Source organism: Pristiophorus japonicus, chromosome 14 (genome assembly GCF_044704955.1).
Source record: "Pristiophorus japonicus isolate sPriJap1 chromosome 14, sPriJap1.hap1, whole genome shotgun sequence".
In the NCBI taxonomy this organism is placed as follows: Eukaryota; Metazoa; Chordata; class Chondrichthyes; family Pristiophoridae; genus Pristiophorus; species Pristiophorus japonicus.
In genome coordinates, this window is record NC_091990.1 from 165,939,304 (window position 1) to 165,954,909 (window position 15,606).

Here is a 15,606-nt window from a genome sequence, read left to right on the forward strand (position 1 = left end):
TTCCATGACGTATTGTTCTAGGAAACTATATCGAATGCATTCCATGAACTCGTCCTCCAGACTACCTTTGCCAATTTGATTTGTCCAGTCTATATGAAGATTAAAGTTCACCATGATTATTTCATTACCTTTGTTGCAAACTCCTACTATTTCTTGATTAATATTCTTTCATACAAAGTTGTATTGTGTCTGTAAGCACTCTAGTAATGACTCCACGAGGTAAGGTATTGTACTTGAACTGTGGTGACCTTAGTCCATTTATTGCAGCTCCTGAGTGAGGGTACAGCAAGGCGAGCTCTCTTTTATACCGGGTTACCTGTCGTGTACAGGTGACCCCTAGGTCTCCACCAGTTGCACCCTCTGGTGGTACAAGCACAGTATATACAGTGTGAAGGTACATCCAGTAGTCTTATGTAACTGTACATTGCGTGTACAGGGAGTATACTTATACTAACACAACACGTTGATTTCAATGTCTCCATTGATTTGCATAAATCTCAATTTGCCGAGACTAATAGATCTTGGTGTTCTGGTTTTAGGATTAATCCATAAGCAACAGCACTGAGACAACCCATCCCAATTTTCTGGGCCCACAAAATTCAAACAGAACAAACCATCAAATAAGAAATCTAAGCACATGGATTACATGGCTTGGCTTAGTGGACAAGATTATTAGTCTATAATTACCCATTTTCTCTCTCCCTCCTTTTTTAAAAAGTGGTGTTACATTAGCTACCCTCCAGTACATAGGGACTGATCCAGAGTCGATAGACTGTTGAAAAATGATCACCAATGCACCCACTATTTTAGGGCCACTTCCTTAAGTACTCTGGGATGCAGACTATCAGGCCCCGGGGATTTATCAGCCTTCAATCCCATCAATTTCCCTAACACAATTTCCTGCCTAATAAGGATATCCTTCAGTTCCTCCTTCTCACTAGACCCACTGTCCCCTAGTACATTCGGAATGATATTTGTGTCTTCCTTTGTGAAGACAGAACCGAAGTATTTGTTCTGTTGGTCTGCCATTTCTTTGTTCCCCATTATAAATTCACCTGAATCCAACTGCAAGGAACCGAAGTTTGTCTTCACTAATCTTTTTCTCTTCACATATTTATAGAAGCTTTTGCAGTCAGTTTTTATGTTCCCTGCAAGCTTCTTCTCGTATTCTATTTTTCCCCTCTTAATTAAACCCTTAGTCCTCCTCTGTTGAATTCTAAATTTCTCCCAGTCCTCAGGTTTGCTGCTTTTTCTGGCCAATTTATATGCCTCTTCCTTGGCTTTAACACTATCTTTAATTTCCCTTGTTAGCCACGGTTGAGCCACCTTCCCCGTTTTATTTTTACTCCAGACAGAGATGTACAATTGCTGAAGTTCATCCATGTGATCTTTAAATGTTTGCCATTGCTTATCCACCGTCAACCCTTTCAGTATCCTTTGCCAGTCTATTCTAGCCAATTCACGCCTCATACTGTCGAAGTTACCATTCCTTAAGTTCAGGACCCTAGTTTCCGAATTAATTGTGTCACTCTCCATCTTAATAAAGAATTCTACCATATTATGGTCACTCTTCCCCAAGGGGCCTCGCACAACAAGATTGCTAATTAGTCCCTTCTCATTACACATCACCCAGTCTAGGATGGCCTGCCCTCTAGTTGGTTCCTCAACATATTGGTCTAGAAAACTATCCCCAATACACTCCAGGAAATCCTCCTCCGCCACATTGCTACCAGTTTGGTTCGCCCAATCAATATGTAGATTATAGTCGCCCATGATAATTGCTGTACCTTTATTGCATACATCCCTTATTTCTTGTTTGATGCTGTCCCCAACCTCACTACTACTGTTTGGTGGTCTGTACACAACTCCCATTGGCGTTTTCTGCCCTTTGGAATTCCATAGCTCCACCCATACCGATTCCACATCATCCAGGCTAATATCCCTCCTTACTATTGCATTAATTTCCTCTTTAACCAGCAACGCCACCCCGCCTCCTTTTCCTCTTTGCCTATCCTTCCTAAATGTTGAATACCCCTGGATGTTGAGTTCCCAGCCTTGGTCACCCTGCAGCCACGTCTCCGTGATGCCAATTACATCATATCCGTTAACTGCCATCTGCGCAGTTAATTCGTCCACTTTATTCCGAATACTCCTCGCATTGAGGCACAGAGTCTTCAGGCTTGTCTTTTTAACACACTTTGCCCCTTTAGAATTTTTCGGTAATGTGGCTCATTTTGTTTTTTGCCTTGGGTTTCTCTGCCCTCCACTTTTACTATTCTTCTTTCTATCTTTTGCTTCTGCCTTCATTTTATTTCCCTCTGCCTCCCTGCATAGGTTCCCATTTGCCTTGCCATGTTAGTTTAATTCCTCCCCAACAGCACGAGCAAACAGTTCACCTCGGACATTGGTTCCAGTCCTGCCCAGGTGCAGACCGTCCGGTTTGTACTGGTCCCACCTCCCCCAGAACCGGTTCCAATGTCCCAGGAATTTGAGGATAATGGGTAAGCCATTTAGGACTGAGATGAGGAGAAACTTCTTCACTCAGAGCGTTGTTAACCTGTGGAATTCCCTACCGCAGAGAGTTGTTGATACCAGTTCATTGGATATATTCAAGAGGGGGTTAGATATGACCCTTACGGCTAAGGGGATCAAGGATTATAGAGAGAAAGCAGGAAAGGGGTACTGCACCTATTTTCTATCTCCCCCCTTCTTACCTACTCTCCATCTATATTCAAATTCTGGCATCTCTGGAGAGAAAGCAGGAATGGGGTACTGAGTGAATGATCAGCCATGATCTTAATGAATGGTGGTGCAGTCTCGAAGGGCCAAATGGCCTACCCCTGCACCTATTTTCTATGTTTCTACCCCATCTCTGCCCGTATCCCATGCACTGTCACTTTCTTGGTGTTCTCATCTGCCCTGTGTCGTTTCCTCTCCCTACTTTCATCTATCTCCTGTCCTTTTCCACTCTTTGACTTTCTCTCCATTTCACCCTCACCCTTCTCTTCTAAACCTGTTCCCCATTGGCGCAGCCGGCCAATCCCGCTTCCCCCCTTGCATTGACCGTATGACGTAAGCATTGTGGCGTCATGGATGGGGCGGGGCGACCTGGTTGTCAACGGCGCCAACCGTCACCCTGCTGAAGATGGCGCGACGGCTGGGAGCGAGAGGGTTCCGCATCGGCACAACCTTCGCTTCAGCCAGCCAGGCACCTGGCCGCCCTGCGGCAGGTAAAATAAAGACAAAACAACACCGAGCGATCAAACAATCATCTCAGTAAAACTCAAATAAGAATTTGCAAACGCGCGAAAACTGATTGACAATCGCAGAGCACGAGCCAGAAACGCGCTGCCATCTTGTTTGAAAAATATAACCGTCCCCCGGGGGGCGGGGCTTGTCCGTCAGTTTAGCGCGTCAAGATTTAAATCACGCCGCCCCTGGGGGAGGGGAGGGGCTGGCTGTATATATTATATATCGGTATGGGGAGTGTTGGAGTGACACCTGAAAGCAGTAACATGACCTGCAACCTCATTTATAGCTCAGTGACATTTCATCAATCAAAATGACCCACCCCTATTTCATAAGAATAACATTTGGTAGGTGTGTTCCTTGAAACAACTTTGTCAATTGTAACTATTTGCAAGATCTTGACATTGATTGTCATGAAGAAAGACCAGACACACCTAAGTTCTGTGTATATATATATATATCATCATCATAGGCAGTCCCTCAGAATCATAGAAACAAAGAAAATAGGTGCAGGAGTAGGCCATTTGAGCCTGCACCACCATTCAATAAGATCATGGCTGATCATCCACCTCAGTACCCTTTTCCTGCTTTCTCTCCATACCCCTTGACCCCTTGAGCCGTAAGGGCCATGTCTAACTCCCTCTTGAATATATCCAATGAACTGGCATCAACAACTCTGTACGGTAGCGAGTTCCACAGGTTAACAACTCTCTGAGTGAAGAAGTTTCTCCTCATCTCAGTCTTAAAAGGCCTACCCCTTATCCTAAGACTGTGTCCCCTGGTTCTGGACTTCCCCAACAGCAGGAACATTCTACCCGCATCTAACCTGTCCCTTCCCGTCAGAATCTTATATGTTTCTATGAAATCCCCTCTCATCCTTCTAAACTCCAATGTATAAAGGCCCAGTTGATCCAGTCTCTCCTCATATGTCAGTCCAGCCATTCCTGGAATCAGTCTGGTGAACCTTCGCTGCACTCCCCCAATAGCAAGAACGTCCTTCCTCAGATTAGGAGACCAAAACTGAATATAATATTCCAGGTGAGGCCTTACCAAGGCCCTGAACAACTGCAGTAAGACCTCCCTGCTCCTATACTCAAATCCTCTAGCTATGAAGGCCAATATACCATTTGCCTTCTTCACCGCCTGCTGTACCTGTATGACAACATTCAATGACTGATGAACCATGACACCCAGGTCTCGTTGCATCTCGCCTTTTCCTAATCTGCTGCCATTCAGATAATATTCTGTCTTTGCATTTTTGCTCCCAGAGTGGATAACCTCACATTTATCCACATTATACTGCATCTGCCATGCATTTGCCCACTCAACTAACCTGTCCAAATCACCCTACAGCCTCCTAGCAACCCCCTCACAGCTTACACCGCCACCCAGTTTAGTGTCATCTGCAAACTTGGAGATATTACACTCAATTCCTTCATCCAAATCATTGATGTATATTGTAAAGAGCTGGGGTCCCAGCACTGAGCCCTGCGGCACTCCACTAGTCACTGCCTCCCATTCTGAAAAGGACCCGTTTATCCCGACGCTCTGCTTCCTCTCTGCCAGCCAGTTCTCTATCCACGTCAGTATATTACCCCTAATACCATGTGCTTTGATTTTGCACACCAATCTCTTGTGTGGGACCTTGTCAAATGCCTTTTGAAAATCCAAATACACCACATCCACTGGTTCTCCCTTGTCCACTCTACTAGTTACATCCTCAAAAAATTCCAGAAGATTTGTCAAGCATGATTTCCCCTTCATAAATCCATGCTGACTTGGACCGATTCTGTCACTGTTTTCCAAATGCGCTGCTATTTCATCCTTAATAATTGATTCCAACATTTTCCCCACTACTGATGTCAGGCTAAGCGGTCTATAATTACCCGCTTTCTCTCTCCTTCCCTTTTTAAAAAGTGGTGTTACATTTGCTATCCTCCAGTCCAGAGGAACTGATCCAGAGTCGATAGACTGTTGGAAAATGATCACCAATGCATCCACTATTTCTAGGGCCACTTCCTTAAGTACTCTGGGATGCAGACTATCAGGTCCCGGGGATTTAGCGAGCTTCAATCCCATCAATGTCCCTAACACAATTTCCCGCCTAATAATGATATCCTTCAGTTCCTCCTTCTCACTAGACCCTCGGTCCCCTAGTACTTCCGGAAGGTTATTTGTGTCTTCCTTAGTGAAGACAGAACCAAAGTATTTGTTCAATTGGTCTGCCATTTCTTTGTTCCCCATTATAAATTCATCTGAATCTGACTGCAAGGGACCTATGTTTGTCTTCACTAATCTTTTTCTCTTCACATATCTATAGAAGCTTTTGCAGTCAGTTTTTATGTTCCCGGCAAGCTTCTTCTCGTACTCTATTGTCCCCCTCTTAATTAAACCCTTTGTCCTCCTCTGCTGAATTCTAAATTTCTCCCAGTCCTCAGTTTGTTGCTTTTTCTGGCCAATTTATATGCCTATTCCTTGGATTTAACACTATCCTTAATTTCCCTTGCTAGCCACAGTTGAGCCACCTTCCCCGTTTTATTTTTACTCCAGACAGGGATGTTCAATTGTTGAAGTTCATCCATGTGATCCTTAAATGTTTGCCATTGTCTATCCACCATTAACCCTTTAAGTATTATTTGCCAGTCTATTCTAGCCAATTCACTCCTCAAACCATCGAAGTTATCTTTCCTTAAGTTCAGGACCTGAGTTTCGGAATTAACTGTGTCACTCTCCATCTTAATAAAGAATTCTACCATGTTATGGTCACTCTTCCCCAAGGGGCCTCGCACAACAAGATTGCTAATTAGTCCTTTCTCATTACACATCACCAAGTCTAGGATGGCCAGCCCTCTAGTTGGTTCCTCGACATATTGGTCTAGAAAATCATCCCTAATACACTCCAGGAAATCCTCCTCCACCGTATTGCTACCAGTTTGGTTAGCCCAATCAATATATAGATTAAAGTCACCCATGATAACTGCTGTACCTTTATTGCATGCATCCCTAATTTCTTGTTTGATGCTGACACCCACCTTACAACTACTGTTTGGTGGTCTGTACACAACTCCCACTAGCGTTTTCTGCCCTTCGGTATTCAGTAGCTCCACCCCTACCGATTCCACATCATCCAAGCTAATGTCCTTTCTTACGATTGCATTAATTTCTTCTTTAGCCAGCAATGCCACCCCGCCACCTTTTCCTTTCAGTCTATCCTTCCTAAATGTTGAATACCCCTGGATGTTGAGTTCCCAGCCTTGCTCACCCTGGAGCAATGTCTCTGTGATGCCAATTGCATCATATCCGTTAACTGCTATCTGCGCAGTTAATTCGGAATACTTATTCCGAATACTCCTCACATTGAGGCACAGAGCATTCAGGATTGTCTTTCTAACACTTAGCCCTTTTAGAATTTTGGTGTAATGTGGCCCCTTTAGCTTTTTGCCTCAGGTTTCTCTGCCGTCCACTTTTACTTTTCTTCCTTCTATCTTTTGCTTCTGCCCCCATTCTACTTCCCTCTGTCTCCTTGCATCGGTTCCCATCCCCCCTGCCATGTTAGTTTAACTCCTCCCCAACAGCATTAGCAAACACTCCCTCTAGGACATTGGTTCCGGTCCTCCCCAGGTGCAGACCGTCCGGTTTGTACTGGTCCCACCTTCCCCAGAACCAGTTCCAATGTCGCAGGAATTTGAATCCCTCCCTTCTGCACCACCCCTCAAGCCAGGTATTCATCTGAGCTATCCTGCGATTCCTACTCTGACTAGCACGTGGCACTGGTAGCAATCCTGAGATTACTACTTTTGAGGTCCTACTTTTTTAATTTAGCTCCTAGCTCCCCAAATTCAGCTTGTAGGACCTCATCCCGTTTTCTACCTATATCGTTGGTACCTATATGCACCACGACAACTGGCTGTTCACCCTCCCTTTTCAGAATGTCCTGCACCCGCTCCGAGACATCCTTGACCCTTGCACCAGGGAGGCACCATACCATCCTGGAGTCTCGGTTGTGGCTGCAGAAACGTCTATCTATTCCCCTTACAATTGAATCCCCTATCACTATAGCTCTCCCACTCTTTTTCCTGCTCTCCTGTGCAGTAGAGCCACGTACGGTGCTGTGAACTTGGCTGCTGCTGCCTTACCCCTCACATGTTGAGTCATCCCCCTCAACAGTACCCAAAACGGTGTATCTGTTTGCACATTCGCTGGAAGTGCCCCATTGTTCCAGAGCCCTTGCACACGTAGTGCTTGAATCGACATTGATGGGCTCTATGATTGCCCCTGCAGCGCCAACATAGTGTTAATGGATTCGCATTCAAGCCCCACAGCAGACTCTGAGTCATCCTAGGTCTGGCCTCTGCAGGCGTGTAGGCCCTGCCATGTACAGTTCTGCCGCTGAAGGCGTTATTTTATGCACAGTACTTGCCACTAAGCTTCGATGCTGCAAAGATATCTGTTTAATGTTATCATTCGTGGACATGAAAGTCTGGGCTATCATGATGGCCTTGCTCAGATGTAGGGATTCGGCAGACAACAGTTTGCGAAGAATGACCTCATGGCCGATTCCAAGCACGAAATAGTCCCGCAACATTTCTCCCAAAAATACAACAAATTCGCACGGTCCCGCAAGGCGTCTTAGGTTGGCAACATAGCTCGTCACGTTCTGGCCCTCGGAGCAATGGTACGTGTAAAAGCAATACCTGGCCTTTAAGATGCTCTCCTTCGGCTTGAGGTGTTCCCGAACCAGCGTGCACAACTCTGTATATGTCTTGTCCGTTGGTTTCGTCGGTGCTAGCAGATGTTTGATGAGGCCATATATCATGGAACCACAAACAGTGAGGAGAATTGCCCTGCGCTTGACCGCGGTTTCTTCCGTATCCAGCTCGTTGGCCACGAAGTACTGGTCAAGACGCTCAACGAAGGCTTCCCAATCTTCACCCTCAACAAATCTCTCAAGAATACCAACGGCAGCTATAACCACTTGAAAGTTCGTGATCTGTTACTCGTCACCAATTGTTGTGTTCAGAATAACTCCACAAGACTGTATACTGTAAGCTCAAACTGTTGTGACCTTGGTCTCTTTAATGTAACTCCAGAGTGAGGAAGCAAGGTAGACTACCTTTTATACCTGCTTGCCCGGGGTGTGTAGGTCACCCTTGGGCCTCCAACAGATGCGCCCCCTGGTGGCAAGTCTTACACACTAGTAAAGTCTACATACATAACAGTTCATAAGTCATTTTTGTAGTTAGTACTGTGGGGACACATTGCATTTGAGAGAATGTGCTGTGCAAGTACTGAAATGTGACCTAGTTTGAATCAGCTGTGCTTCTAGTTTTTTATCACGTGGTGGCAGTAAAAGCATGAGAATATAATATCTATGATGCTGAGTGTGGAAATGGTTAGGCTGGAAATGGTAGTAGACTAACCTATCAAAGCTGTGACTGTCTCAAGATATTTTTAAGGGTCTGTATCAATATATGCCAATAATCCTTGCCCTGTCGGTCCATATCCACATAATCTGTTGAACATAGAATATCCTCTTCATTCTATTAAAGAATTATTTCAATGATCTGTAATATAACAGTTACTCATCGTATCAGAATAAAATTCAACATTTAATCCTTGCCTGTGCAACTGGCATATTATTAAAGATGTGAATTCCCTGAAAATTGAGAATATCTTTGGACTTGCTCATGTTGGAATGAGCATCATATATGTTTTAGCGATGAAATCACTTCCTCTATCTATTAAAAACAAACATAGAAGATATCCTTCTACCACGGTTGACATGGCCCCAGACCGTGTCCATTCTATTTCTCGCACTTCTATTCTCACCCCTTCCCCTCCCTCCCAGAACCACGATAGGGTTCCCCTTGTCCTCATCTTTCACCGCCAGCCCCCCCCCCCCCAGCCTCCACATTCAACGGATCATCCTCCGCCATTTCCAGCGTGATCCCACCACCAAACACATTCCGAAGGGACTGCTCCCTCCACAACACCCTGGTCCACTCCTCAATCACCCCCAACACCCCTTCCCCTTCCAACAGCACCTTCCCGTGTAAGCACAGGAGATGCAACTCCTCCCTTCCCAATGTCCAGGGCCCCAAACATTCCTTCCAGCTGAAACAACAATTTACTTGTACTTCTTGCAATTTAGTATACTGTATTCGCTGCTCACGATGCGGTCTCCACATTGGGGAGACCAAATGCAGATTGAGTGACCGCTTTCTAAAACGCCTCCATTCAGTCCGTAAGCATGACCCTGAGCCTCCGGCCGCCTGTTACTGTAATTCTCCGCTCCACTCTCACTCTGATCTCTCTGTCTTCAGCCTCTTACACTGTTCCAACGAAGCTCAATGTTTGTTCGAGGAACAGCACCTCATCTTTCAATTAGGCACTTTACAGCCTTCCGGACTCAACATCAAGCTTAACAATTTCAGACCATAACCTCTGACCCTATTTTTTTTTTCACATGGCAGCTGTTGATGATTCTGCCATTTCCATTTCCACCTCATCTAGACTCCGCTTTTGTTTCTTAACTTGTCCCATTCCCATCTCCTTTTGCCTTGCACCATCATCCTTTTTGTTTTATTGGGCTAAACTTTCCTTTCATTTTTGTGAGTTCTCGGCGGTACAGCTGTTTTTCCGCCCGGCAAAAGTTTCCCCCTTTGTTTTTTAATAGTATCGCCCAAATCTGAAAACGCCCGCCGGGACCAAACCGCTGACGTGCACTGCTGAGAAAATCGTCAGAGCGTAAGTTTGGCCTCAACGGAAGCCTGTCCAGATCGCCAAGGGAACCGCCCTGTAAAAGCTGCTTAAACAGGGCAGTAGGTGAGTACTCTGCAAACAAAGGTAAGTTAAAGGTACTTTATTTTTTTTTATTTTAAAACGGCGATTATGTGTAAAAGTGTCTTGGGAATGTTTTTAATTTTTTTTTAGTGGACATGTTTTTTTTAAATTTTCCCCTCTACCTAGGCCTCGGACTAAATTTTTAAAAAACTGTCCATTTACTTAGTTTCCCCTTAATTGCCAAAAAAACCACGAGAATAATGGTGCAAGACCCATTTTCTCGCCGGGCGATTAGTTTTAAATAGTTTTAACTTGAAACTGGAAATTTTCACCACCGTTACTTACCAAATGTTAGTGGTTTTTCTGGACGGGCAATCAGGCGTTGCGGGGCTCTCAGGAAAGTTTAGCCCTTAATCTCTCCTGCCTTCCATCCTATCACAGACCTTCCCTTTTGTTCTTTCCTCCCCTCCCCCTTTCCCTGCCCCTACACTTGCTTAAAAATCTATTGCATCTGTAACTTTTTCCAGAGTCATGGACCTGAAACATTAACTCTGTTTCTCTCTCTACAGATGCTGCCTGACCTGCTGAGTATTTCCAGCATTTTTTGTTTTTATTTCAGATTTCTAGCATCTGCAGTATTTTACTTTTGCCTATGTTCTGGAGTTCCCTAAACCTCTCCATCTCTCTCTCCTTTAAGACCCTCCTTACAATCGGCATCTTTAAGTCAACCCTCCTAATATCTCCTCCTTTGGCTTGTTGTCAATTTTTGTCTGATTATGTTTCTGCAAAGCACCTTGGGATATTTTTCTACATTAAAGGCGCTACATCAGTTGTTGAAACATAGAAAATAGGTGCAGGAGTAGGCCATTCGGCCCTTCGAGCCTGCACCACCATTAATATGATCATGGCTGATCATTCATCTCAGTACCCCATTCCTGCTTTCTCTCCATACCCCTTAATCCCTTTAGCCGTAAGGACCACATCTAATTCCCTTTTGAATATATCTAACGAACTGGCCTCAACAACTTTCTGTGGTAGAGAATTCCACAGGTTCACAATTCTCTGAGTGAAGAAGTTTCTACTCATCTCTGTGGTGTCTCTGCACCTTGTTACAAACTCACACGAGGCATGTATATATCACTTTATTCCCAGGACCAAGGAGTGCTGACCCTGGGTGGGACCTCCCCTTTATACCTGGAGACCCAGGTGAGGAGTGTCTCCCGCAAGCTCACCCCCTGTGGTCAGGGTGTGCATTTCAAGGGTACAGGTACAGTGTGCATGAGTTACAGTTACATAACTATTGTCATTGCAAGGTGGTGAAATACACGACAATCTCAGTCCTAAATGGCTTACCCCTTATCGTTAGACTGACCCCTGGTTCTGGATTTCCCCAACACGGGAACATTCTTCCTGCATCTAACCTGTCCAATCCTGTCAGAATTTTACATGTTTCTATGAGATCCCTTCTCATTCTTCTAAATTCCAGTGAATATAAGTCTAGTCGATCCAGTCTTTCTTCACATGTCAGTCCTGCCATCCCGGGAATCAGTCTGGTGAACCTTCGCTTCACTCCCTCAATAGCAAGAATGTCCTTCCTCGGATTAGGAGACCAAAACTGCACACAATACTCAAGGTGTGGTCTCACCAAGGCCCTGCACAACTGCAGTAAGACCTCCCTGCTCCTATACTCAAATCTCCTCGCTATGAAGGCCAGCGTGCCATTAGCTTTCTTTACTGCCTGCTGTACCTGCATGCCTACCTTCAATGACTGATGTACCATAACACCCAGGTCTCGTTGCACCGCCCCTTTTAATAATCTGTCACCATTCAGATAATAATCTGCCTTCCTCTTTTTGCCACCAAAGTGGATAACCTCATACTTATCCACATTATACTGCATCTGCCATTCGTTTGCCCATTCACCTAACCTGTCCAAGTCCCCCTGCAGCCTCCTAGCATCCTCCTCGCAGCTCACACTGCCACCCAGCTTAATGTCATCTGCAAACTTGGAGATATTACATTCAATTCCTTCGTCTAAATCATTAATGTATATTGTAAATAGCTGGGGTCCCAGCACTGAACCCTGCGGAACCCCACTGCCTGCCATTCTGAAAAGGACCCGTTTATTCCCACTCTTTCCTTCCTGTCTTCCAACCAGTTCTCTATCCACTTCAATACATTACCCCCAATACCATGTGCCTTAATTTTGCACACTAATCTCTTGTGTGGGACCTTGTCAACAGCCTTTTGAAAGTCCAAATACACCACATCCACTGGTTCTCCCTTGTCCACTCTACTAGTTACATCCTCAAAAAACTCTAGAAGATTTGTCAAGCATGATTTCCCTTTCATAAATCCATGCTGACTTGGACCGATCCTGTCACTGCTTTCCAAATGCGTTGCTATTACATCTTTAACAATTGATTCCAGCATTTTCCCCACCACCAATGTCAGACTAACAGTCGATAATTCCCTGTTTTCTCTCTCCTTCCTTTTTTTAAAAGTAGGGTTAAATTAGCTACCCTCCAGTCCATAGGAACTGAACCAGAGTCCATGGAATGTTGGAAAATGACCACCAATGCATCTACTATTTCTAGGGCCACTTCCTTAAGTACTCTGGGATGCAGACTATCAGGCCCTGGGGATTTATCGGCCTTCAGTCCCTTCAATTTCCCTAACATAATTTCCTGACTAATAAGGATTTCCCTCAGTTCCCCCTTCTCGCTAGACCCTCGGTCCCCTAGTATTTTAGGGAGGTTATTCGTATCTTCCTTAGTGAAGACAGAACCAAAGTATTTGTTCAATTGGTCTGCCATTTCCTTGTTCCCCATTACGAATTCACCTGATTCTGACTGCAAGGGACCTACGTTAGTCTTCACTAATCTTTTTCTCTTCACATATCTATAGAAGCTTTTGCAGTCAGTTTTTATGTTCCCTGCAAGCTTACTCTCATACTCTATTTTCCCCCTCATAATTAAACCCTTTGTCCTCCTCTGCTGAATTCTAAATTTCTCCCAGTCCATAGGTTTGCTGCTTTTTCTGGCCAATTTATATGTCTCTTCCTTGGATTTAACACTTCCCTTGTTTCCCTTGTTAGCCACGGTTGAGCCACCTTCCTTTTTTTATTCTTATGCCACACAGGGATGTACACTTGTTGTAATTCATCCATGTGATATTTAAATGTCTGCCATTGCCTATCCACTGTCAACCCTTTAAGTGTCATTCTCACCAATTCACGTCTCATACCGTCGAAGTTTCTTTTCTTTAAGTTCCGGGCCCTAGTCTCTGAATTAACTGTGTCACTCTCCATCTTAATGAAGAATTCTACCATATTATGGTCACTCTTCCCCAAAGGGCCCCGCACGACCAGATTACTCATTAATCCTCTCTCGTTACACAAGTCTAGGATGGCCTGCTCTCTAGTTGGTTCCTCGACATATTGGTCTAGAAAACCATCCCTTATACACTCCAGGAAATCCTCCTCCACAGCATTGCTACCACAGTTTGGTTAGCCCAACCAATATGTAGATTAAAGTCACCCATGATAACTGCTGTACCCTTATTGCACGTGTCCTTAATTTCCTGTTTGATGCCATCCCCAACCTCCCTACTACTGTTTGGTGGTCTGTACAAAACTCCCACTAACATTTTCTGCCCTTTGGTGTTTCACAGCTCTACCCATATAGATTCCACATCATCCACGCTAATGCCCTTCCTTACTATTGCGTTAATCTCCTCTTTAACCAGTAATGCTACCCACCTCCTTTTCCTTCCTGTCTGTCCTTCTGTAATATTGGATACCCCTGGATGTTGAGTTCCCAGCCTTGGTTATCTTGGAGTCATGTCTCTGTAATCCCAATTACATCATATCCGTTAACAGCTATCTGCGCAGTCAATTCACCCACCTTATTACAATGCTCCTCGCATTGAGACTCAGAGCCTTCAGGCTTGTCTTTTTTAACACCCTTTGTCCTTTTAGAATTATGTTGTAATGTGGCCCTTTTTGATTTTTGCCCTTGATTTCGCTGCCCTCCACTCTTGCTTTTTTCCTTCCTACCTTTTGCTTCTGCCCCCTTTTTACTTCCCTCTGTCTCCCTGCATAGATTCCCATCCCCCTGCCATTTTAGTTTAAACCCTCCCCAACAGCATTAGCAAACACTCCCCCCTAGACATCGGTTCCGGTCTTGCCCAGGTGCAGACCGTCCGGTTTGTACTGGTCCCACCTCCCCTAGAACCGGTTCCAATGTCCCAGGAATTTTAATCCCTCCCCCTTGCACCATTCCTCAAACCACGTATTCATCTGAGCTATCCTGCAATTCCTACTCTGACTAGCACGTGGCACTGGTAGCAATCCTGAGATTACTACCTTTGAGGTCCTACTTTTTAATTTAATTCCTAGCTCCCTAAATTCAGCTTGTAGGACCTCACCCCATTTTTTACCTATATCGTAGGTACTTATATGTACCATGACAGTTGGCTCCCCCTCCAGAATGCGCTGCAGCCACTCCGAGACATCCTTGACCCTTGCACCAGGGAGGCAACATACCATCCTGGAGTCTCGATTGCGGCCGCAGAAATGCCTATCTATTCCCCTTACAATAGAATCCCCTATCAATATAGCTCTCCCACTCTTTTTCCTACCCCCCTGTACAGCAGAGCCACCCTTGGTGTGATGGACTTGGCTGCTGCTGCCTTCCCCTCATGAGCCATCTCCCCCAACATTACCCAAGGTGGTGTAACTATTTTGGAGCGAGATGACCGCAGGGGACCCCTGCATTACCTTCCTTCCACTGCTCTGCCTGATGGTCACCCATTCCCTATCTGGCTGTGTAACCTTTACCTGCGGTGTGACCAACTCATTAAACATGCTATTCACGACTACCTCAGCATCGCGGATGCTCCAGAGTGAATCCATGCGCAACTCCAGTGCCGCAATGCGGTCTGTCAGGAGCTGCAGCTGGATACACTTCCTGCACCTGTAGTTGTCAGGGACAATTAGGCTAATTTAAGGGTTAAGTCATGGTAGGAGAGCCCAGAACCGTGTCATGCTCTTCCTCTGCTATGTGGGAAGTGTCCCTGACTTCCTACATAACACAGGAAGAGCATGACACGGTTCTGGGCTCTCCTGCCATGACTTAACCCTTAAATTAACTTAATTGGTAACAACGCCAAAGGTTTCTTACTTATAAGAAAAGAAAAAGATTAAATACTCACCAATCCACCAGCCAATCACTTACCCTCTTGGCTGTGACGTAACACTTCGATTTCTTTTTGCTTCTTTGTTTACCTTCTGCCCCTGCATCAGCTGGTCCCTCGGACTGCCGCTGCTCCAACTCGCTGCCGCCGCCCTTTGTAGTCCCGAGCCCGCTCCTCTCGCAATGCTGCTGCATCTTGCCTAGTCCACCCAACAGTGTAAAGTAATCATTAATTGCATACAGTCCTGCTTACAAATGCCATCATAGTTCTCTTACTAAAACACTAACATTCAGCTTTATCCATTGCATCAATTATGGGCAGCTGCCATTATCACTATAAGACTATTTCATTAAAGGTTTTTAACGTGCACCATCATTT

The 15,606-nt window shown here is 45.0% G+C and overlaps 1 protein-coding gene across 1 annotated transcript in view; it reads left to right on the plus strand.

Moving 5' to 3' along the window:
* The first annotated feature begins 3,124 nt into the window (after window positions 1-3,124).
* LOC139279535 (cytochrome c oxidase subunit 6A, mitochondrial-like) overlaps window positions 3,125-15,606 on the plus strand; it is a 38,440-nt gene continuing 25,958 nt past the window's right edge. The window contains exon 1 of the mRNA XM_070898658.1: window positions 3,125-3,230. Coding sequence (XP_070754759.1) covers window positions 3,146-3,230 — 85 coding nt within the window. The 5' untranslated portion in view covers window positions 3,125-3,145. The remainder of the gene's footprint in view (window positions 3,231-15,606) is intronic.